A 25,452-nucleotide genomic window follows, 5' to 3' on the forward strand; every position below is an offset into this window, starting at 1 on the left:
GTCTTATAGTGAAGCTTATATTTTTTTATCTCTTATACCCTTCTTGTTTTATATTTTTTTCAGCCAATAGCACTCGTCTTATCCATTAATGTTACACATAATAAATGTATTAGATTGTCTTGTCATCTTCTTCCCTACTTGTAAGAAAAAAAAGATTAAACTTTTCAATGAAGTAAAACTTTGTCCTAAGTTACAATACCAACATACATTAATTGTATATGTTTTTATATATGTAAAACCTGTATGCAGAACCTTTACTTCTCACTATTTAGTGAAATCTAGTACAGAAGAAATTTGCCTAAAACATTTGCCTAATTTGTATGAAAGAGGAGTAAACTGGCCACTTGCATTAGCAGTATAATAATTTCACAGTTTCTATTAAGAAGTTTTCAGATGGACCATCAAGTATCCAAAATGGCCATGTCTTTTGTACATAGCCATAGGATTAAGGTGGTGCAAGATCAATTAAGATACCTCTGATGAAGTGTAGTGTTTAAAATAGCTACAAAATAATAATGGCAAAAGCAAGCTGCCAACATTGAATAAAAGTATTTAATGACCAAAAATATGTCCTATTTTTCTAAATACAAAAACCCAAAGTAGCCTATTCAAAAACATGCCATAGAGCATATGTTATATCAATCAACCAATGAAATGCTGTGAGTAATAATAATTACTGGCCACCCCCTTGGCACTAAGGTAAGGCATTATATCCTCAACCCACTTAAATCAGGACCTTATCTACTCAAATCCTCTAAAAATTTCCTGAAAAAAATAGTACCGAAGCAGAAAAAAATATAGGCAGTTATAATAGTTAGTATGGAAAGGTAAATGAATGGTTTTAACTAGATACCTTCCAATCCACAGGTATGTTTACTGCTCGGTTATTTTCAAATTTAGAGTTCTTACTGAAAAAAAAGTTCAAATAATATCAGCCCAGCACACCAGGCATTTTGGCTAGTATTCCCATAGCTAAAGAGCCTAATGCATGTGTACACCCTGGCACGCTTACAAGCCCTTATGGCGTGCAGCTCTAAGTCTTGCTTTAGCTTGTGTAAGAGCAGTGTGAACAGCAAACGGACAAAGCATTTGCCGAGCTTTCAGCAAGCTTTGTTGAAGCTTTTTAAATACCATTTAACTCCAGTTTGTAAAAGTTGACCACAGATCCTTCAGCAGGCTTTCAACAAGCTTCAAGTTCTGAAGTCTGCTAGCAGCTTGCTTAAAGTGGCAATCAGCACTTCCATTAGGATCTGGGGTCAACATTCACAAACTAGAGCTGAATTGTACTTTAAAAGATTCAACAAAGCTTGCTGAGATCTCTGCAAATGCTTTGTCAAAGCTTTCAGTTCACACTGCCCTTTTACAAGCTGAAGCCCATGTGAAACCCCCTTCTAAAAAAAAAAAAAAAACAGTGCTGACATGCACTCACGGGGCCCCAAAAGGAGATGCAGAAATGTAGGTGTGAATAGCACATCTGTGAACCACATTTATTTATCATGTTTACTCTTAAGGACCATGCTGCCTAGGTTTTGAGAAGCTCCCTGGATATCCCCTATGCACCATGAGTATGACCCCCATCCAAAGGTCTGTATAGAGATGTATTTATTCTCCAATGCTCAAAAACATGTTTCCAATCGTATAATTTCCACTTCGTGTAATTCATTTATGCCGGCCATGCATGTAACAATTGTTTCAAGGAATGAATTGTTTATCTCATAAATCTTTTACATTAGCAGTTTGGCCAATAAATAATAATTTTTATCAAATAGAAACAATCGATTTTAGTGGAAACTCCAATTTAATTTGGCCAAATTGATCTTCTTTATTGTGACAAATGACTGTTTTCAATTGAAGATTGCAGAAAAGGATTGAATCTATGGCTGACTGGTCATCTATACCATGTGAATATGAAACATTAGTCTGGAGGTCCTAAATGTGCATGGGGAGAAGTTTAGATCCTTCATTGTCTGCCCCTGGCTTTTTACTAAACAGTAGGCCTGACATGTGAGGGATTTGGACAAAAGAACTCCTTTTTTATTGTCTACATTTTGATAAAGTGAAAACTGTGGGTTTTGTTTTATTTAAAATTTTCAATAAACTCAGCATTCTGCTGGCATTCGAGCACATCGTGTTAGAGCAACAGAGATTTAGAAGGGCCTTGGACACATGGGCACTGATTGGTAGTTTCAAAGGGGGGGGGAGGGGGTGCATTTTAATGGATTCACTCATCTCTAGTCGTAATGGCTGTAGAACAACAATGATCCTTCCCCTATACAATTCTTGTTGCTAATACACAAATCGGATTTTCCCTTTCGTGTTACCAGTGCAATACAGGAAACGCAAGTCAGATCTGACCAGCTGAGCTGCTACAGGGGATGAGGCCATTTACTGCATAGGGAGAGAATAACAGTGCTGTAGGTTCCCTTTTAGAATAACAAAAACATATTTAGATTATATAAATTAAATTTATAAGTCAAGAGATTATTTTATAAACTTGTAACACACATTTAAAGGCTTTGTTTAAAGCCTAGACAAGGAGTTCAAACTCTCGCACTCTCGCTTTTCAGAGCAATCAGAAAGACTTGCTGGCCACAGTATTTATCGAGCCGCAACATACTGGAGTATAAATTGTTTTTCATAGTATATTTGCCACAAATATCAATATCAAGTTCATGCTGTGTGCCAAATTTGCAGCATAAACAGCCAAAAAGCCTTGGAATGATGTCCAACACAGAGAAGCAGCATTCCGCATCCGTTTTTTCTGAGACTCACACGCCACCACCGCTGCGGTCCACTGGTATGGGCTCTCTTGTATCCATGTTCTCCTCTGCGTTCTTCATCAGGATGGCCAGGCGGCTGCCTGATATAAATCCTTTCTGGATTGCACTCATAAGCTTTAACAAAAGTAACAAAGTGTCATTCAAAATATATAGTATAGCTACAGTTTTAGAAAATAGTCAATCATGCCATACCCAGGCCTAGTGTTGGAGCAAGAATCGTTTTCACCTCCTCAATACCAGAATGTAACATCCCCCCCCCCCCCCTCTTTCCTGACCATTTTCAGTCCCGTTTTGTATTCTGTAATATATTTTGTTACATTCCTTTTGTAAAACCACCCAAATAAGAGTATATGATTTAGCCTGGGTTTTATTATATCAATTTCATAGCATTTACAAACTATGGTATACTGCATAAATTTGACACTTATGAACCCAGATATTCTGATTGCTTATTACATTTCATGGGGCCCAAAAATACCAGGACAGTATAAACACTCCCCTTTTTTGGAAAGTTCACAACGCCAGGTATTTAATAAAAGGCATGGTGAATCGTTTGAAGGTCTAACTTGTAGCCAAAACTTTTAGGAAAATTAAGAAAGCTAATTACATTTGGCTTTTTACAAGTCTATCACGTTCCGTTATTTTTCACAAAGTATTTGCTGCCTAGCCACATAGAGGAGCTCTTCAAGCTTTTAAGTGGCCTATCACATTTTCAGAGGTCCTAAAATGCCAGGATAATTGAAACATTCCATGAATGTATTTTGGAAAGAAGCCATCCAAAGTTATTAGCGAAGAGGCATGGCGAGCCTTCTGAAGATGTAACATTTATGCCACACTGATACTGGCAGTGATCTGCAACACTGGAAATACTGGCACTGGGTGTGATCAGTATCACTAGCAGTGGTTAGCAACTTTGGAAAGCTTGCCTAGGACACTGTCTGTGATTAGCAGCACTGGCTGTTATAAGCCACCTTGAAAACATGGACTGTGTTTAGAAACACTGGCTGCGATTAGAAAAAACACTGCCTGACTGCGATCTGATCAATTAGCAAAAACACTGGCTGTGATCGGCACCTAGCTCTCTTCTTCCTCCCACAATGGCTCTCTGTGCATGAGAGGAAGGAGAGAGCTGGCTGAAAATCAGAACCAGTGTTTACATATGTGATTGTTGTGACTGGTTCACAGCAATCACATGGTCATTTTGATTGGCTCTTTTATTTTTGGCTGTTATCTGTGCTTTCCAGTGACGCATGTTAAGACAGAATTGCTGAAAGTCCCCCAACTGCCCATTTAAGTAAAACAGCCAGTTATGGAGTGGTTCAAGAGAAACTCTGGTATAAATAAAAAGCAGGATATTGTTTAAAAATTGAGCTACTAAAATCTCTATACAGAACCTTTAAAGGAGAATTGCACATTTAGTTAAAGGTAAGTTAGTCCACCCTCTGTAAGGCCGCGTACACACGCGGGGACTGTTCGCCCAACTTTGTCCGCTGAACAGTGTTTCGGCGGACAGTCCGCTCGTGTGTGGGCTTTCAGCGGACAGTTTCAGCGAACAGTCCGCTGAACAAGGTTTTTCGGAAATTCCGAAAAACTGTCCGCTGAAACTTTGTTTCAGCGAACAGTCCCCTCGTGTGTAGGCTTGTTCGTCAAACTAAGTTCCGCGCATGCTCAGAAAGGATTTACACGCCGAAAGTTATAATGCAGTGTATAGGACGTTGTATTTTCCGTCCCGTCGTACGTGCCGTTCACGTCATCGCGCACGGTTTCAGCAAACTGTTCGTTCATCGTGTGTGGGCAAGTCCGTCCATGCTAATTTTGAGCGGACTGTTTGCTGAAACTGTTTGACGGACAAAGTTGGGCGAACAGTCCCCGCGTGTGTACGCGGCCTAACCCTCCTAACTTAAACTAAACTGGATATCCTCAACCAACCTGCTTATTTACATCGGTATGACACCCACGGCCTGTGTCAGATTTGGCCTGCTAGAAAAGTAGTTGTTTTTTAGCCTGTAGTATGCAAATACCAATTCTCAGCAAGTCAGTATTATACCTTGCTCCCAACACTTCCTGTAATGCAATGTAGGCATCTTGATGGCCTGCTGAGATGTGCTTGCATTATACTGTGGGATATGGTTGGGGTATACATCGGCCCTAATTTTTGTATTGAGTATTTGCAAGCATCTGAGTCTGAGGGCTCATGGCAAGCACTGTAGCTGGCAGAACCTACCAAAAATTTATGGTGCCTTCTCCTTTTATTATTAGCTTAGAAATTTTAATTTAAAAGTGTATGTCAAGCTAGAAACTTGTCTCTACTTTTGAATAGAGTGGGGAAATATTAGAAATTCTAACAACCTTTTACTGTATTCCGGGGCTCTATTAGAGATACTAATCATTGTTTTCTGACACATTGACAAGGGTTTCACCAGACAGGAAATAAGGGGTAAATCTGTAAGCCCTTGTACACAGGGTCGGAGAATCCGTCGGAATGTGTCCTATCGGACCGCGTTGGCGGATAATCCGACTGTGTGTGGTATGCATCGGACTGATTCCGTCCGAATATCCGTCGGACCCAATTTTTCAACTTGTTGAAAATATTTTCCGACCAACTGGTTCGATCGGACATATTCCGATCACGTGTAGAGAATTTTGATCGGACCAAGTGCCACGCATGCTCAGATCAAATTCCTACATCAAAGCTATTGGCTACTAGCCTGAACGTAGTCCCATCGTAACAAAATTACATCATCACGTTCTGAATGATCGGATTTTTCGACAACTTAGTCCGACCGTTAGTATGCAACAGTTTCGGACAAGATCCGACGGACAAAATCCATCGGATTTGGTTGGCAGAATGTCCGACCGTGTGTACAGGGGTAATAGGGACACAGACAGAAGTAAAAATCTGACAAGAATTTGAAGTGAAACTTCAGTAATTTTTTCATCTTTCCATCTATTAAATCTTCTGCCCTTGTTGTTTTAACTTTGGATAGTAAACCTTTTTTTTTCTGCCAGTGCAGTAAATGCCTTATACAGCCCACTTCCTGTTTCTTGTCTGAAAAAAACCCTAGGCTTATGACATCATGCAAAGCTCTCTCTCTTACTCTGGTGGGGGGATGAATCATAAGAGGGCCAATGAGAGCTTCAGGGCTGTAGGTGTGTGTCTGTGTAAATCCAGGAAATGAACAGACGGCTGCTTCAGCTGCCCACAGTTAAAAAGATGGCAGCCAGACTCAGTGGAGGGAGATTTCTGCAGCATATTTGGCAAGTACAGAATCACAGTATATATAAAATAATATGTAAAGTGTTTGGAGGGAAGCTTCAGAATGGCAAAGATGTTTTTATTACAAATTATGTGAGCAGACTGCAGTTCCTCTTTAAGCCTTTCCCTACTCTACTAAAGAAAAACATTTTAATTCTTGTCTGTGTTGCCCTTCGAGAAATCCCATCCCTTCCTGCCTGGTAAAACATTGTCAATAGAATAGGAAATAAGGGTAAATCCCTGTAACAGAGCACCAGATAGCTGGTGATAAACCTGAAAGTGGTTTTAACCCTCTTCCACTCTATCACAAACTAAGATATAGGCCTCGTGCAAACAGGACGTTTTTTTTTTTTTTTTTTTAACTCTGGAGGGGCATTTAGCGGTGGGGGGGGAGGGGACACCAGACACTCCTAGACGCAGCTGGAAAAATGTCCAGTGTGCATGAGGCCATGAAGTTTTGACTTGACATGTACTTTAAGATAAGTTTGATTTAAAGGGAATATCCGCCAATAATGTATGGGACGGTATATGCAAACATGCATGCATAATACTACCAGCATCCTTTTATTTCCCACAAGCGACCAACAGATAGTACACTCACAAAAGCTTACTGCCAATACCGAACATGCATTTTGTCTAAAATAAAATCACATTTCTTTAAAAGTCTAGCCTTTTGTGTACTAGAATCAGTTTTGGCACAAGATTACAGACAGATGTAAGGGTTAATATTTACAGCCATGAAGATAAATGACTTTGCATGAATCGGTTATTAAGATGACACAGTTTATCTGCAAGAAGAAAAGTTGACTATCCTTTCCACTAATGTTGCTTGTTTTTGCCGGCAAAATTAAATGTTTCTGCGCTCGGCGACTCAAAAGAGGCTCGGCCTCACAAGCCGTAAATGATGCATGAAACTAGTTATCAATTTCCGCAGAGGAGATTAGTAAGGTCTTAAACGGTGTTGACTTGTGAGCATTCACCTGTGCGTTGGCAATCGGAATTCTCCAGGCTCAAAACGGATTCCCAATGGCCTCAAATAAAATCATGAAAATGAATTATTGTCTACTTTATCTTCCTGGCAATTACAATACCCACACTGGGCTCAAGATGACAGCCAAGTTTTCCCGGAAGATATAATTCTATATACAACCAATCGTTTGTATGGGCTCGCTGTCAGATGGGGAATAAAAATGTTTCCAGTATAATTTCAAAGGAACAATTCATTGTTGTCAATGGTTAATAGAATATGCATTTAATCTGATTGAACTGCTGATAAATGTATTAAAGGGATAATTATTCTTTTTTTGTGATGCTGGACACAACTGCTGAAAATTTTCAGCATTCACGTTCAACAATGCTCTTATCCGAAGCTCATCTCAAGAGAGACAATTAGCATTTCCTTTCCCCTTGATCTTGTTTGTTTAACTTGACATCAGGAAGAAAGGGCTGACATTGACCAAAATCCCCAGCATTAATTTATCTCATGTTCCGCATTCATCATCGCCTTGGCTCAGGAAAGAGCTGGCAGACGGCTCAAATACCTGCCTGAGTAAGAAGCGATACAGAAATAAACTTGAAAATAAACTTGACGATCTGGAGAGATCAAATATGTGTGTAAGATCATTTGTTTCACTGCAGGAAGTAAAAACGTGAGAGCAGAGAAAATAGCAAAACAAAAAAAACAAAAACAACTAAACAGGGATAATTTTAGTGGCCTTACTCAGTGCTGCTATTTTTATCCCTGAGTGCTTAATTTAGACTCCTGGTTGCGTAATGTAAAAAAAATAACATTTTAGTTTAAAGAGATTCCTTCCAAGACAAAAACAAAAAACTTGCAGGTATTCAGTGCAGACCTTAAGAGCAACTGGGACAGGTTAGGGAGAGGGCAAAGAACTAGTCACCATTACTGCCTATGGTAACCCTGCAACTGATTTTACCCCCACTATGCCTCATGCTGCAGTCCATCTCCGTGTGCAAGCGGCCATCTTGGAAAAGGCAGGTGTGACAGAGTCACTTTGGGCGGGGCTGTGGAACCCAGAATCCCTTGGGGTACTTGGGAAAACCTTGTTTCAGCTCCCCATGTACCTCCTATGTCTCTAATAGGGGCACAGGGTGGCTGAGAAATCCAGTCTGATCTGTACTAATCGGATTCACTGTACAGCCACACTGGATTGTTGTGTATATATATATTTGTATATTGTCTCATTTTGTTGTGTGCTGGGTTGTGGTTGTATTCCAACATTCTATTGTGTCTGTCTGCCTTGGATATTATGGGATGTGTATGGAGATTAGCTGTGAGATTGGTGGGGGGCGAATTCCACCAACAGCTCTCATTGCTGATTGAACAGTCTACCCTGCCAGAAATGCAAAGGTGCAGATTGTCCAGAGTATTACCTTTGTACATGTTTTTTCAATAAACAGTCCATGTTCAGCAACCAAACGAGTATTGTCTTGTTTTGTTGGTCGTTAGCAGCGGTTTGAATATCTCATATCTATATTCAGACTGGGAGGAAGCGGTATATGACGAAATCACTCAAGCGGAGCGTGGCACGTTTAGTTACAGCAGGGTTTTGCTTTCTCATGTCAGAGCCTCCAGCAAGGAGAATTGTGAGCAGGGACCTCAACAAATCTCATTCCATAATTAGACTAGTAATCAGAGGCAGCAATGCCTTAGATCTCATACTGCAAATACGCAGCTGTGATCTTGTGGGAGTGCCTAGGTAAATTCACATATCAGAAAGTACACAGCAATTTTTGGCCTTGTTTACACAGTCAGTTGAGCTGCGGTTAAGCTACTCCCCACCCTCACACATAACCTACCAGTCACCTATTCAAGTACACAGGACCAATACGGGCAGTTGTTGCGCAGTGCTCCCAGCTTTTAACGGTCAACACAGGCAGTGAGAAGGCCACATATATTGCCACCAATCAACCTATCAAGTGCCTCTGAAAAATGATCACAGATGTGTAAATATGGCCTTTAAGACAAAGGGTCCAGGTTTCCTTGTACTGCCTAGGCCCAATTGATATTTCTTAATGTACAGTGGATATAAAAAGTCTACACATCCCTGTTAAAATGTAAGGTTTCTGTGATGCAAAAAAGTTAGACAAAGATAAATCATTTCAGAACTGTTTCCACCTTTAATGTGACCTATAAACTGTACAACTCAATTGAAAAACAAACTGAAATATTTTAGGTCGAGAAAAGTAAAAATAAAAAATGTGGTTGCATGAGTGTGCATTCCCTTATAATTGGAGATGTAGAGGTGTTCAGAATTAAGCAATCACATTCAAACTCATGTTAAATAGGAGTCAGTACACACCTGCCATCCTTTAAAGTGCCCCTGATTAACTCCACATAAAGTTCAGCTGTTCTAGTAGGTCTTTCCCGACATTTTATTAGTCACATCCTACAGCAAAAGCTATGGTCCGCAGAGAGCTTCCAAAGCAATAGAGGGATCTCATTGTTAAAAGGTATCAGCCAGGAGAAGGGTACAAAATAATTTCCAAGGCATTAGATATACCATGGAAAACCGTGACGACAGTCATCATCAAGTGGAGAAAATCTGTGGGGTGATCTGAAGAGGGCTGTGCACAGGAGATGCCCTAGCAATCTGACAGATATGGAGTGTTTTTGCACAGAAGAGTGGGCAAATATTGCCAAGTCAAGATGTGCCATGATGATAAACTCATTCTCAAAAAGACTGAGTGCTGTAATAAAATCAAAAGGCCCTTTAACAAAGTATTTGTTTATAAGGGTGTGCACACTTATGCAAACATATTTTATTTTTACTTCCTTCCACCTAAAAAAATTGTTGTACAGTTTATAGGTCACATTAAAAGGTGGAATAAGTTCTGAAATGATTTATGTTTGTCTCATTTTTTTACATCACAAAAACCTGACATTTTAACAGGGGTGTGTAGACTTTTTTATAACCACTGTATACCAACTTTTGGGGTTCAGGTCCACTAAAAGAAGCTTGTAGTTACAACCGAAAGGCAGGTTGTTCTAGCAAAGTTATAACACTTTTGGGTTGCATCAGAGCTTGTCACTAAGCCCTGTCCCCCTCATATTCCCATAAGACCATCATTATGATGGGCGGCCTCACCAAGCAAAAGAAATGTTCAGGAGACAGGAAGGGACAGGCAAGTTCTGCACTCAGGAAGTGTCTAGGACTTGGCTCTTGGTTCTGGTACTTTACACTTGCAGCAGTTTTTTGGTATTTTAGACGGAGTCTTCCAAAGGTCTAACTTAAGTTAAAATGTTTTATATTTAACTTCTCTTTTTATTGCTGTCTGTGTTCCCCATGTTTTGTTCTAGCGGCTGTGGCCCTCAAGTAGACAGGAAGTGAAGGGGAAACTCTTCAGTGAGGATAAAGTCAGCAATAAAACCACATTTACACAGCCAAGAAAATGTTTAGACCACTTGTCATGTTCTTATTGCTTTCTGTAATAACCCTGAACCGCCATGACACTGAGACATTTGAGGAAGCAGTCCCTGGGTTTTTAAATGAGGGATGTCTGGCGCTTTTCTTCACAGGAAGTACTCTTTCTTCCCTCTGTAAATCTTTTGGATATATTTGTCCAAGTGATCACTGAGAAAACATTCCCCATGAAACGGAAAACCTGCCAATAACTTTTTACAAGGAAGCTCAGCTGAACCAGTTCTTAAACCATAAAAGTTTGTGCATATGTACAGACAAGAGAGCCAAATGAGAAACACCAAGCCTCTAAACAACAATCCTGCTAAGCACCTTTAGCCTGCTGCACCAACACCTGGTGACTCACGTGTCCCAGGTAAGGAAAAATTAACCACTGCAAATGTCTATTTAGAACCTGCACCGTCGTGCGCCATCATACAGGTAAAAAAAACTGCCAGACCCCCCCCCCCCTCTCGTATGGTCTCTGCACACAGGTGTCCATCCTTTAGCTGGCTTGACTGATTGTTACAACCACTGGGATACCCCACAATAATAAAATAAAGGGGTTTCACTTACCCGTCCAGGCGCAGGGCCACTTAGAAAATAAGGGCCCAAACTTCACCCTTTATGGTCGGTTCCTGTCACTTGGACCTTCAAGGACTGAGTACCCTTTCATGTTTAGGGTCCACTCCCTTGGACCTATATAGCACCCTGCAGGAAATGCCTTAGTGCTGCAGTGTCCAGGATTTCCACTCCGCAGGGTCCAGCGCCCGGAGGCCACATTACAGGCAAAACCTTGCAGGATCTTGAGTCTTCTTTGCAAGGTTCAGGTAGCATTTATCCAAGCATAAAAGCCTGTGTCAAATGGATCCGATCGGTCAATCCTTTATGGATCTGATTGGTCAATCCTTTGATTAATTTAGTAACCATTTGTGGGACTAGAGACCTGGATCTCAGGGAGCTCAAACAAACCGTGCCATCCACCTCGCAGACACTGGTTAAAAACTAAAGTACTTCCTGTATGGGAGGGGTTAGATAGGGGATCACTTCCTGTCTGAAGACCTTTGGTCTACCACTGTCCATTCACCTAATGATGAAGTATACCCAGCAGGTAATGAATATTATGAATACTCGGTGTCCCATGATGTATGAAAAAGAAAAATGCCATGTGGCTTTGCATCTGATTATTACCGTGACCCATGATCCATGATGCTGGGCCATGTGAGAAACTGTCTGTGCCCCCACTGAAACTTTTTCCTCTCAGTTCCTGTCTTAAGTGACCACTGATAGCAGCCCAAGAAGATATCTTCCCTCTGGGGAAACAGATAGCAATAAAAACCTAAAAGGAGGTTCTAAACTTCCCGTTAGGTACCCAAGAAAAAGTTTTGGCTGAGGCTTCACTTTAAACAAAGCTGGTCATACAACATAATTGTCAAGCAGAAAACACAAACATATTTGGATTCTAAAAAGGGAATATAAAAGGGATACTGCAATGACTGAATACTTGGGGCAGACAAACCACACATTTGTGTTATTTAAACCATACACTAGAATTTAGGAGCCAACAAGCTGTGTAAAAAACAGCAGACAATTAAAATGATCAACAGCTACACATAATTGGGCCCCAAAGAAAAATTTTGATGTGGCACTCAAAGACCTCTGCGTGTCAATTGGGACAATAGTTTAATTGATCTTCTAGTTTATGTCTAGTTTATGTCCAGCCACAACAGTTTTCAGTTTTGGATAGAATGAGGAAGGATTAAAACCCCTGTTTTTTACTGCTACCTAGGGTTTAGTTAAAAAAATCCCCCTTAGTTTCTGCCCTGGTGACAGCAGTTTTTCTAGACAGCAAGTAAGGGAAACCCTCCAACAGTAACAATGCTAGAAATACATTTTTGTTTTAGTAGAGCAGAGGTACAGCTATCCTATTATTATAGGTGTTGTGGTGGTATTTGAGCAGAGTATCTGGATTCTGTATTGGCAGCTTCCCTATGTCAAAAGGATTTCCATACTTTTCTTGGATTGCAACTAAATGGATATGGTGTTTGAAGCACTACACAGAGAATTCATTTTCCATTTATAAATTTATTCCAATAATTTAGGATAAAAAAAAAACATTGTCATGGAGTCAATGCATTTTGGGGGGCCAGAAAACACCCCTCCATCAGGACAGGAAGGTGCTGATGGCTGCTCCAACCACCTTCTGATTGACAATGCAATGGTCCATTAACAATACTGTATAAGGCCTCTTAAACATGGGCATCTGAGCTTGTGCAACTTACATTTTGGGATATTTCTCCTGCTTGCAAAGTCCATGTGGTGCATACAGCCACAGATATACAAGGATACACCAGTACATTTTTTATGTGAACACTGGTGTATACCCAAGGACAGCAGCACATAGCCATGCGTGTTTATAAGCGCTATATGCAGCGCCTTGCCTTTCCGGGCAGGGGAAATATGCTGGAGTTTATGATCAGGCCCCAAAAAGCATTGGCTCTAGGACAAAGTCTTCTCTCTTAACTCATATTGGAATAAATGTAGGTCTGAACATTCAATCTCAGATCCATTTAAAATGTGTATATTTGTCTGTGTCCCGGTTGACGGTTTTACTTTTATTTTGGTTTGTCAAAAGGTTGACAGAATTTTTTCTAAAATTGAGCCTGACTGATGTCTAATTTCTAATCTTTCCCTGTGCAATCCAAAACAGAGGGAAAAAGCTTTGGCTGGACCTACACTTTAAGATAAAGTATGCCTAAATCAAGCAGAGGTTGCAGAGGAGCTGTCAGCATAGTTAGGGCACTATTAAGAGTGGTGTGGTTAGAAATTGGCAGATAAGGGCAGCAGTACAGGGAATTCATAGGTTCTTAGGGCTGTGGCGTTTCTTTTTTTTTTTTTTTTTTTTTTAAATTAGTTTTTATTAAAGAGAAGGAGCACATACAAGTCATCGCAGACATAAGATCAGAGGAGCAATACAACCAGTAGGCAACAATCACCCAACAAACTACTTAGACTCCAACATGGGTAGCTCAAAAAATGTACATGACTCCCTTCAATTTGTAACCAGAAGAGGAAAAAGAAGAAAGGAAAGTCCAACTAGAAGGAAGAAAGCAGGGGGGGGGGGGGAAGGGGGCCCAACCGCCAGACTGAAATTTCAGAGGCTAAAACATGATATACATAGCTCATCGAAATACATCAAAACAAGAACCATACATGGCTACAGCATATTACATTACACAGGACTGGATACCATAGCTGCATACGGGGGTGTGTACTTAAAGGCGACCCAGCAGGCCCAAATCTTTTTTGCAAGGTCTGACTTGCCTCTCAGGGAGAGTGTCATATCTTCCATGTAGTATATTTGATCAACTTTGAGCAGCCAGCAACGGAGCGTGGGAATCTTCCTCTGTTTCCAATATCTCGGGATAAGAGTCTTTGCCGCATTGAGAAGATGGGGCGTAATAGAGCGTTTATATGAGCCTGCCGGCTTTTCCGAACAGTGGAATAGCACATGCCATGGATCATTAGGAACCTCCTGACCCTGAATCTGCTGGATCCAATGCAGAACTGCGAGCCAAAACGGGCGTATACGTGGGCAATACCACCAGATGTGGGCGTGGGAGGCTCGCTCACCGCACTCTCTCCAGCAGAGCGGTGAGGTCTGGGGGAAAAACCGGTGTAGCGTTACAGGCGTGTAATGCCATCTGGTCAGAAGCTTGTAGGACATCTCAGCTGTTTTGGCCGACCCCGAAGTGGCGTGTGCCCTGTGAAGAATAGTAGACACTTGGGCAGGAGTGAGTGTCTCATCCAAATCCAGCTCCCAGTTGCAGATAAAAGTAGGTGTCCTGTGAGATTCTAGGGATAGTAACAGGTGGTAAAAATAGGAGACAGGTCTCTCCACAGGTAGGTCACCTGAGAAAGCAGACTCCAGTGGTGTAAGCTCGGATACGGAACGTAGCGGTTTAGGAAGAGATCGAACAAATGTCGACAGTTGGTAGTATTTCCACTGATCCATAGGTGAAATAGGCGATTCCCCCAAAATGGTGGGGAGAGGAAGAACCCCGGAGGGTCCGGTAAGCTGGTAAAGGAAAGTCTTGTCCCCAAGGCTCCAAGGGGCACGTGAGTTAGGCCCCACATTACCGGGCGGAAAATAGTTGTGGCCTGACAAAGACAGTAAAGGTGAGTTATAGAGCCCGGAGCTTTTTTTGTACAAAGAGTCCCACACTGCCAAAGAAGAGGTCGTTAGAGGTGAAGAATCAGCAGACAGAGTCCTATGATGCTTTGGAAGCCACATAAGGTTAGAAAGGTCAGTCCCACCCAACAGCGTTTCCAACTCGACCCACAATTTAGTATTCATACCATATTTCCAGTCCGAGAGCCTGGCTAGCACAATAGCCCGGAAATAGAATCGAAAATCCGGCACCGCCAGTCCCCCCGCGCTCCGCGGGCGCATAAGCAGGGACCGTGGCAGTCGGGGTTTCCTCCTATTCCAGATATACCTGTAAACCATTGAATGTAATATAGTGAAGAACCCCACCGGCACCCCAAAGGGGATCATTTGCAGCAAGAAGAGCACCCTGGGCAGCAGGTTCATCTTCACCACCCCAATCCTACCCATCCAAGAGTGACCCACCTGGGACCACCTCTGTAGGTCTGACCTTAGCGTATTAAGAAGCGGGAGGAAATTGGCTCGGAAAAGAGCAAGTGGATTGGGCGTCAGATAAATACCTAAATATTTTAGGCGCCGTGTCTGCCAAGTAAAGGGGAAGGATTGCTTGAGAGACGTGGCTACAAGGGGAGGGACCGTGAGATTTAGAATTTCGGATTAGACATATTTATTTTGAAATTCGAAACCCTGCCAAAAGCTGTAAATTCGGCTACGAGGTTAGGGAGAGAAATCAGAGGCTGTTGTACATAAAATAAAATATCATCGGCATAGGCCGCATATTTGTGTTCCGTCCCACCCACTACAACACCGTGTATGTTCGGGTTATGACGGATAATAGACAGGAAAGGTTCCAGCGATATTGCGAAAAGTATGGGCGAAAGCGGGCAACCCTGGCGCGTACCGTTATATAGAGTAAAGGGGTCACTGAGAGTACCGTTAACCCTCAACTGGGCCGTGGGATGACTGTAAAGAGCTAAAATTTGCGATCTGAGGGAAGGGCCGACCCCGAGACGGGACAACGTCGCCATAAGAAACTCCCAGTCCACCCTGTCAAAAGCCTTCTCAGCATCCGTGGAAAGCAGCAGGGTGGGCTGGGACCGACGCCGTACAAGCGACATCAGTGTGATGGTGCGTAGAGAATTGTCGCGAGCCTCTCTCCCCGGTATAAAACCGGTTTGATCCCGCGTAATCCATTGTGGGACCAGAGGCAATAATCTATTCGCAATAGCCTTGGCGTAAATTTTGGCGTCGATGTTGAGCAGCGAGATAGGGCGATAGCTTGCACAATCGGCCGGGTCCTTCCCGTCCTTCGGTATGACCGTAACATGGGCATGAATAGTCTCCGGGCGGAGAACCCCCCCGGACAAGGTCACATTAGCGTAATTAGAAAGGTGGGGGAGCAATTTATCCGCATATAAGCGATAATATGCTACTGAAAGGCCGTCCGGGCCGGGTGCTTTGCCCTTCGCCATAGCTCGGAGTGCTCGCAATAATTCCGTCGACGAAAATTCCCCTTCCAGAGCAGCCAGGGCCTCAGCGGAAAGCTGAGGGAGGGCCGCCCGGTCCAGGTATTCCCGAATGAGCCGCCGCCGAGCTTCCCCGTCTGAGTCTATACGACGAACATGATATAGCTGCTGGTAGAAATCCTGAAATTCCTTAGCAATCCGAGGAGTTTCGTAGGCCATGGACCCCCCCGAGGTTCTAATTTTAGGTATAAACGCAGCGGCTCTCCGTCGCCTAATGGAAGCCGCTAACAACCTACTAGGTCTATCCCCCCATTCGTAGAAGCGCTGGGCTACCAGCCTCGATCTAGACTTCTGGTCCAAGTGCAGGAGGGACTTCAGAGTTTCTCGCTTCGCTGTAAGGGTGTGCAGAACGGGGATTGAGAGGCTCCGTTTATGAATCTTCTCTAGGCTCCTAATCTCCGCAACTAACTGAAGCTGCTGTGCCACCCGTTCCCTCTTTTTCCTGGCCCCCAGTTCAATAAGTTTACCCCTAATAAAGGCCTTGTGCGCTTCCCATAGCACGCCCGGGGAGATCTCGCTACACATATTAGTCTGAAAGTAGAAATCTAGTTCCTCACCCAAAACTTTCCTGTCCGCCTCCTCGGATAAAAGGGTCTCGTTCAACCGCCAAGTAGCAGCCTTGGGCGGCAAAGATTCAACCTTAAGGGTAAACGAAGTCGGAGCGTGGTCCGACAGGGGAGATGTTTCAATGGCCGATTTAACTAAGAGTGGCAGGTGATCGAGAAAACAGAGGTCAATTCTCGAGTAGGTATGATGCACCGGGGAGAAAAAGGTAAAGTCACGTTCGCGGGGGTGTGCGATCCTCCAGGTGTCCATCAACTGCAGCTCATGCAGTTTTGTACGTATGCATTTCAGCTGTTTATAGGACAAAGGCGAACTCCCCCTGGAAGTGTCCAGAGAAGGTTCCAGAGCCGCATTGAAGTCACCCGCCAGGACCACACAACCCCTCGTGAAGTCTCCTAGTTTAGAGAGTGTCGAGGCGACAAAAGAGGCCTGTTGTCTATTGGGGGAGTAAAGAGTAGCTAAAGTGCATGACATGCTGCCCAGAGTGCCCCGGAGAAACAAATAGCGGCCAGCCGGATCACCTAACATATCATCCAACTTAAACGCGGTACCCCTCCGAAACCCGATGGCTACGCCCTTGGCCTTAGCAATATCCGAGAGACCATAATACCAGGTAGGGTATTTGGGAGAATACAATTTGACGGAAGTGGTGTGGGTGAGATGGGTCTCCTGTAGAAAGACCACATCCCCCCGGAGACGATTCAGTTCCCGGAACAATTGATGTCTCTTCCCAGGGGCATGAAGGCCTCTAACATTAAACGAGATAAAATTCACCGCAGCCATCGGGTCACAGAAAGGGGGCACCCACCTCCCACACCCCCCAACAGCGAAACAACCAAGGCAGATAGGGCCCCCCACACCAGGGGGAAAGGGTTGGGCAGGGGAGGGACGGGGACAAGAAGGAAAACCAAAGGAGAGAAAAGAGAGTAGGGAGAGCGACAGGGAAAGAAACAGAATAGTAGCAACAAAGAAAGCAGCATAGTAGCAGAACTAACCGCACGCAGAAAACTGCAGTGCAGCGGCGGGTCGCGCACCCAGCCCGCGATCCCCGCACCCCCCCCCGCAAAGCGGGGCAAGGGCACCGGGACCCCGGGCAAGGCGGCACCCACCAAGAGGGGGGGCGGCGGAAGCCAGGCCACCGAGGACAAACCACGCCATCGAGGGCCAGGGTCACGCCACGGCAGTCCGGCACCGGCGCCGCAGTTAAACTCACTACATATACATAAACATTTCCAATGAAAAACAGTTAATAAGGGGAACAACGGCAAAATGTAAATTACAGTGATCCAAACAGGGTCGGCAAACAGGGTTCAAGTCCAATCAGGAACTGAGTACGGAACCAAGAGGCAAGCGATCAGTTTCAGGGCCAGAGACCACAGGGGGTCACGGATATGTCGCACAGCCCGGCAAAAGCTCAGACAGCTGGCGGAGTAGAACCGGGGAAGGCCCCAGAGATCAGGCATTGATGGGTATCCGGGACTGCAAAAACTAGCAAAAAGGAAACAGCAAGAACTTGGGAAAACAGAAAAGAACAGCGTCCCGCTGTGGCAGAACACAGGCAGCAAGGAAGGTAATCCAGAGGCCAATAAAGGAAAACCAAGTCAGTGGCAAGTACTAGAGAATCAGCTTCCCGATTGCAGGATCCAAGGTGTCTGTGAGGACCGGAGGGAGAAAGGACACAGGGATAACCACACATTACGCCGGTCAGGGGTGCCCCTGGGAAGCCAGATCCGCAGCCAGAGGCCTCCGGCCCGCTCTGTGCCATTGACGGTCAGGGAGCTTCGGTGGTGGCGGGAGGACATCGGTCCAACCCGGTAGCTCAGGTACTTCAAGGTTCAGGTCAGCACAGAAGCGTGGTAAGTCTTCAGGAAACCTTAGGACAGAGGTCTTGCCGTTGACCGAGGCGATTAAAGCAGCAGGGAAGCCCCACCGGTACCTGATAGAGGCAGACTGTAGAAGCTCCGTGAGGGGGCGCAAGGCTCTCCGCCTATCCAAAGTCTCTTTGGCCAGGTCCGGATATAAGGTGAGGGAGGCGCCATGGAAATCAAATGGCGTGGCATCCCGGGCCTTCTTCATAATTAGTTCTTTATCCGGGTAGTGATGAAGTCTGCAGATGATATCACGTGGAACCTCCGCAGTCATGGAGCGAGGTCGGAGGGCCCTATGGACCCGATCAATCTTCAACGGCGCGTCGGGCGCTTTGCCGAGAAGGCTGTTAAAAATGCCCCTGACTGAAGGCAAGAGGTCGTCGTCTCCGGTCGCCTCCGGAAGGCCACGGATCCGAACGTTGTTGCGTCGGTTTCTGTTTTCCTGGTCCTCGATTTTATATAGAGCCGTACGGTGGGCGATCGTAAGTTGACGGGTAGTCGTCTGAAGCGATCGAATAGCAGACGCGTGTCTGTCCAGTCGTTGTTCCGTCTCTTCCACACGTACCAGTACCTGTGATAAGTCCGAACGGACCGCCGACACTTCCTTCCGAATCGCTCGTTCAAGGTTCAATAGCATCGAGGCGAGGTCGGCCTTAGTCGGGAGATCACTCACCCTGGTAGCTATCTCGGCAGGGCCGGCCAATTCTCTCTCATCCTCCGATTCGGCCGAGGTATCGGGCGAGCGGGATCTACTCTCCGGCCTAGCTGAAGAGGCGGGGGTGAGTATCGGCAGCGTGCTGTGCGGCGTGCGGCCTAGGCCGTCATGGTCCGGGACCTCCTCGGACTCCGCGGCCAAAAAACGTTTGATGTTGCCAGAAGCTGAGCCCTTCTTGGGCAGGGACTTGCCCGTTTTCCTCCCCATGCCTGGGGCAAGCAGTAGTGAGGGGGATCTAGTCAAATAAGATCAATTATCCGCGCCGATGCCGGAGCTCCCGCGAAGCACGTCTGCTCTAGTGCATCGCTAGGCCACGCTCCCCGGCTGTGGCGTTTCTAAGCACTCTTCCAGCAACCCAGCCAGTAAGTACTGAACAGAGTAGTTTAGTTAGTCAGGCTTCTTTTAACTGTGGCTTGTTTTGCAGAATTATAAATTAAGAGATGCACTGAGACTTTTTAGCCTCAGGAAGACTGTGTTAGGCATATGGGTTAATGTCAGTTGGCCAGGATGACCTAAATCGTTGAAGGCAATAAATATACTGAAAGTGGTGGGAAAGCAATAACATTTTTGACTAGAAGAGAGCATAATTCCAAAGACTCATTCTATGCATATGACCACTTATTTTTTCTTGAGCCTGGAGTGCGGAACACAAAAACGAAACACCAGTATATGAACCAAAAAAGTGCATTTAGAGTGTGTCATTGGTGCCCTCCCAAAGAGGAAGGACCCCTCCCTGATCCCAAGCCTCCTGACCAGGGTAAGGCACACTCAGGTCCACCTAGCCAAAAGGCTTGGTGGACCCCTTTCCTCATGATCAGTCGAAACCAACCACTGAGTAATAGGTGTGAGGCTCTCCCTAAGAGAGACCACCATCTTTCCCCAAGGCAGGAAAGGAAGGAACCTAATAGCCACATATCCTTCCTCTATACATCAGGGTAGGCCCAAAGACCCACACCCCCCATCCTGAGTGCAAAATAAACTAAAAAAAACTAAAAATGTTATTAAAATAAATAAATATTTTTTTGCAAATTAATCTTTCTTCATAAATTTAGGCCAAATTATATACTGTTACATTTCTTTGGGAAAAAATAACCCAAATCAGTGTATATTATTTAGTCTGTAGGAAAGTTAGAAAGTCCACAAACTATGGTATATATAAAAATTGATCAATCCTGATGTACTGATGGCCTATCTCATCCCAAGAATGACCCCTTTTTGGAAAGTAGATAGTCCAAGGTAATTAGTAAGAGGCATGGCAAGTTTTTTGAATTTGTTATTTTCTTTGTCACTTTTTTTGGAAAATGAAGACATTTAAAAAAAAAAAAAATTCACAACTGTTAAAAATTTTATACAGACTGTCACCATTGCAGTAACACTGTACTACTCTGGGGAGTAGATTTTTTTCTTATTTATACACTAGGACTGTTTATAAGCAACCATTTTTTCTTAAAGTGATTGTAAATGATCACCTTGTAAAACAACCCATTTAGTTTAAAATAGAAATGAAAGGCAAAACATTTTTCTATAGATATAAAAAAAAGATAAATACATTTTTTCCCTTTTTCATAAGTGATCACATTCCCTCTGTTCTCAGCTGCATAAGAGCAAAGAGGGAGGAGAAGCAGCAGCACACTGATCTTGCCAGTGAATGGCTGTGCAGCTGGAGCATGTCAGGACAAGCAGGCTGAGTTCCCAGCATAGCTAGAGAATGGACCACGCTGTGCTCTCCTACTTATTGTGGTCAGCAGGCACATATCAGGAATATGAAGTGTTAGGGTAACAAACGCTTTAATGAAAGCTACACATTTAGTGTTTACTGTTGCGATTAGCTGTAATTGGCCCTGTCTGTACCATGTGATGACTGTGACCAATCACAGAGCTCATCACAAGTACACAATGAAAGGCATGTAACAAAGCCTTTCACTGTGTGCAACTGTCATGTGATCTGCTGTGATTGGCCACAGCAATCACATGGTATCAGCAGCGGGCCGGTATAGTGACCTGTCATCGGCCATGTCCAGTGGAAACAGCAGGCGGCAGATCATATGACGTCCTCCCAGAACAACAGTGGTCCCGGCAGGAAAAGGTTAATAAGCAGTGACTGTAAGAAAGAAATAAGAATACTGACCTGGAGAAATTCATTGAGCTCAACTTGTCCATTCTTATTCAAATCAACTTCATTGAGGATTTCATGCAGGGTATTGGAATCCATTTGGACATGTATGTTCTGGTATATAAAAATAAAATAAAAATCATATAAAAAGGAAATTATTTAAAAGGCACAAGTCGTAGATTTTCAACTCTAAGGATATATTTGTATGAGAACATTAAGGCTATAATTATGATAGTGAAACTAAAAACATTCTTAAAGTAAATCTAAAACTTAACAGTGAACTTCTCTTATTTGGTTCCTTTTGGTCTGTTAAAATGTTTGATATATGTGTTCAACAGATGAAAAAAATATACCAGTTGATACTGCCAAAAATCATGTGAGTTGAAATTCTTGGGAAAATGGAACTTGGGGCAGTCTTTGAGGACTGGTCACATGGCATATGGCCTTTGTCTATGGCAGAAAGGGCTTGCAAAACACCAATTTTGCTAAAGGATCAATGCCAGATTCTTACCAAGGATAAAAATGTACTTATAGTTTCTTTCTGCTAAAAACCTAATTCATGTAACACTTTTTCATGGATATCTCAGGTTTTCTCATTAATAACGGCATCCAAAGGTCTGCTGGGAATTTTTTTTGGGTGATCCAGCTAACAGTTGTACTGTTTCATCAGCAATGTAGAAACTAAGTACTGTATTGTATGTTTGACAAACACATTTAACTATTTTCAGATCATAGGTTTTCCGTCAATACCTGTTCAATTTAACACCCCTCTATTTAGACAAGTTCTCTACATAAGAGCATTAAAAATGACTAACTTACAGAGTGTTACTTGCCCAATCTTCATTATGGGGAATATGCACTTGCTGCACAAGTGAATGATAATCACAGTAATTATATTCAAGTTAGTATGCACAGACCCATGAGACCTATTTGCAATGATCACAGACGAACATTATAAGACGTGCAATCCACCAAGAAGCATGTATCAAGAGATGTGCTTTACATGATCATGAATATATACACCTCCTTTGTGTCTAGCACTGACAGATAACAGAAGCAATCATTATTTTAGCTGGATCTGTTAAAAATGATGGCAATCTTTTCTTCAATATCAAAAAATGTAAAGCTGAATTCCAGGAAAAATGCTAGATACAAAGACTAAATACTAATATAACAGCTGTTTTACTTGCCAAGGTTTTTGTATTTCTGTCCACTCAGACCTGAGATGTACACAGCTATGCCACACAGCATAGGCAGGTGAATGACACCACTAAGGCCACGTACACACGGGCGGACTGTCCGCCCAACTAGGTTCGTCAAACAGTTTGACAAACAGTCCGTTCAAAATTAGCATGAACGGACTCGACCACACACGACGAACGAACAGTCCGCTGAAAACTTGCGCGATGACGTGAACGGCACGTACGACGGGACGAGAAATTCGGCGTCCGATACACTGCAATGCAACCTTCGCAATGTAAATTCTTTCTGAGCATGCGCGAGGCTTAGTTTGCCGAACAAGCCTACACACGAGCGGACTGTCCGCTCAAACCAAGTTTCAGCGGACAGTCTTACGGAAATTCCGAAAAACTTTGTTCGTCAGACTGTCCGCTGTTCAGCGGACAAAGTTGGACGAACAGTCCGCCCGTGTGTACGCGGCCTTACAGTTACAGCTAAAGTTTAGTCTTCCTATATTTTGCCCTCCCTTGTTTCTCATTTTCCCTCTTATCAATATGCAGGCCTGGGACAAAAAAAAGCCCGGCCATAGCCACTTTTTCCAATGATCGGGAGGGGAGGGGGGGGGGGGAGGGAGAGAGGGTGATGGGATATTAAAGGAGTTGGTCCTCCGCACTATAATGTAGAGGGGCACTGTAATCTAAAGGGGACTGCACTTTAATGATTACAGCACCTTTACAGTGCAGTCCCATTTATATGACAGTTCCTCTTTACTTTACAGTGCCCCTTGCAGTCATGCCCCCCTTTTCTTTCTAATGTCACAGTGCCCCCTTTTACTCTATGCCTCCCCTGCACAATCCTACCTTTGGCAGGGCAGAGACAGGATTCATCCTGTGTGTCCTCTCCAGGGTCTCCCGCCTTGTGGAGATTGTCATCATATCAGCAGGGCAGGGAGTGAGAGGAGCTGCAGGTTTTTGATCATATTAACAAGCGGGTGATTACCTGCTTGTTAGTATGAAAAGACTCCCACTCCCTGTGAAGATCTCCAGCTCCTCCCGCCCCCTGCTCTGCTGCTAAGATAACATCATTGGTGGGGCGGGAGAGTCAGGACAGGAGACACAGGCATGGCAGCATAACGGGAGGTGAGCAGCGACCGTGGTCTGTGTTGGGCCTGTCCAGGCCATGGTCGTCGCTTACCTCCCACTGTGCAGCTTGGTCATCAACAAGCCATGGAGCAGTACAAGTCCATGGCCCAGGGGTTGGAGCCAGCTCTTGTTAGGACATGCAGCCCGGCAGCCTCAGCCCAACGGTGTGCCCTATAGCCAGTCCAGGCCTGTTAATATTTTAATGAAATTTTTAAACAAAACCTTTTCATTTCAATATATACAACATTTTAGACCAAACATTATCACTGAGTCACCGTGCTTCACTAGGAGTGTTGTACATAGCTTCCTGAAAACATCACAGCATCCTGCCTCAGTACTCCTCTCAAGAGCCATCAGCCTGATGCAAGCAGTAGAACTGTGTCCACACAGCATGGGGTTAACTGCTCATTTTTGCCTAGGGGATTGGAGAACGGAGATATACTTACCTAATCCTCCGATCCTCCCAGCAAAAGATCAGTCCCTGCGGCTCCTGCCCCCCCTGAGATCTAGTGTGATGAACTGTTCCGGATGTCATCATGCCCATAGACCTGCTTTGGACATGAAGACTTTAGGAACAGTCCACCTCTAGATTGTAGGGGAGCACCGTTTGCCGCTGGAGCTGAGGATCGGGTGAGTATACAGCTTTCTGGCCGCCCCTTCATAAAACAAGCAGTTAACCCATGAAGTGAGGACACAGCTCCACTGCATGGGAAAAAAAATTGCCAGAGTTCCGCTTTAATAGATGGATATCAGTCTGGAGGGATAAACAATGCTAGGAAAACTGCATTTGCATGCACATTGCCCTAGGCAATGCCAACATATGTAGGGAAAGTCTATTATAGCAGACAAAAGCGAACACACTAAAAGGCAGAATTACCTCCAACACCCGCTGGACATCCAAAATGGTTATAAATCCTTTCTTATCCTTATCAAACTTGTGAAATCTTTTTTTATACCTAGAAGAAATGGCATATATTACTGGCATAAACCACACAAACTATAACAACTTAAAATGCTGTACAGATATACAGATACAGTGGGGGTATACCTGTGGTCTAGGCTATTTTCTCTAAGTTCAGATACTGTTTCTCTCTGCTACTAAACTAATTCCTACTTACACGGTCTTCCTTTGAGAGGTCACAGCTTATTGCTATGCTCGTATTCATGGCATCTAGGAGGTAGAATTAAATAACAGTCAAAAAGAAAAAACTAAAAACTTTGCAGTTATAATGCTTTACTTGTATAAATATTGTCTTTAAGTATTTTGTGCAGCTGCTGCTCTCACCTCCTACCCATGACTTATAGTCTAAAGATTATGATGGCATTTTTGTGTACATGCGATCATTTCTGTCTCTCAAAGGTGATTTGCATGTTGGACTTCAGCAACGCAAGTTCATTTATTTTCTTTAACATATCCACATCAGGGAAGTACAGTGCTCGCCAGAGTGCTTCATTCTGATTGGATGCAATTTGCACCACCTTTGTATTTTGATTGGTGGACAGTAGTATTTAGAAGAAGGTGGGACACACATTATCATACCCCATGCTGGTTGTGGCACAAGACATTGTGAAATGCTGATTTTATGGATTTTAACTTTGTACTGCCCTATACTATATATATATTAAAGTGGTTGTAAAGGCTGAAGGTTTTTTACCCCCATGACTCTTGATCCAGCGATGTGCTCCATTGGTCGCAGCTCTATGTGTCTTATGGATGCAA

General features: G+C 43.7%; 1 protein-coding gene across 2 annotated transcripts in view; it reads right to left on the bottom strand.

Annotated features, from left to right (window-relative positions):
- Nucleotides 1–533: 533 nt before the first annotated feature.
- Nucleotides 534–25,452, bottom strand: part of GPD2 (glycerol-3-phosphate dehydrogenase 2) — a 256,583-nt gene continuing 231,664 nt past the window's right edge. For both annotated transcript variants that reach the window (XM_077447659.1, XM_077447660.1), the window contains exons 15-17: nt 24,610–24,688; nt 21,427–21,525; nt 534–2,894 (exon numbers count right to left, since the gene is read on the bottom strand). In XM_077447659.1, coding sequence (XP_077303785.1) covers nt 2,769–2,894; nt 21,427–21,525; nt 24,610–24,688 — 304 coding nt within the window. In that variant the 3' untranslated portion in view covers nt 534–2,768. The remainder of the gene's footprint in view (nt 2,895–21,426; nt 21,526–24,609; nt 24,689–25,452) is intronic.

The sequence above is a fragment of the Lithobates pipiens genome, unplaced genomic scaffold (assembly GCF_037356315.1).
Source record: "Lithobates pipiens isolate NorthernLeopardFrog02 unplaced genomic scaffold, aLitPip1_a1.2 Scaffold_22, whole genome shotgun sequence".
Taxonomy (NCBI): domain Eukaryota; kingdom Metazoa; phylum Chordata; class Amphibia; order Anura; family Ranidae; genus Lithobates; species Lithobates pipiens.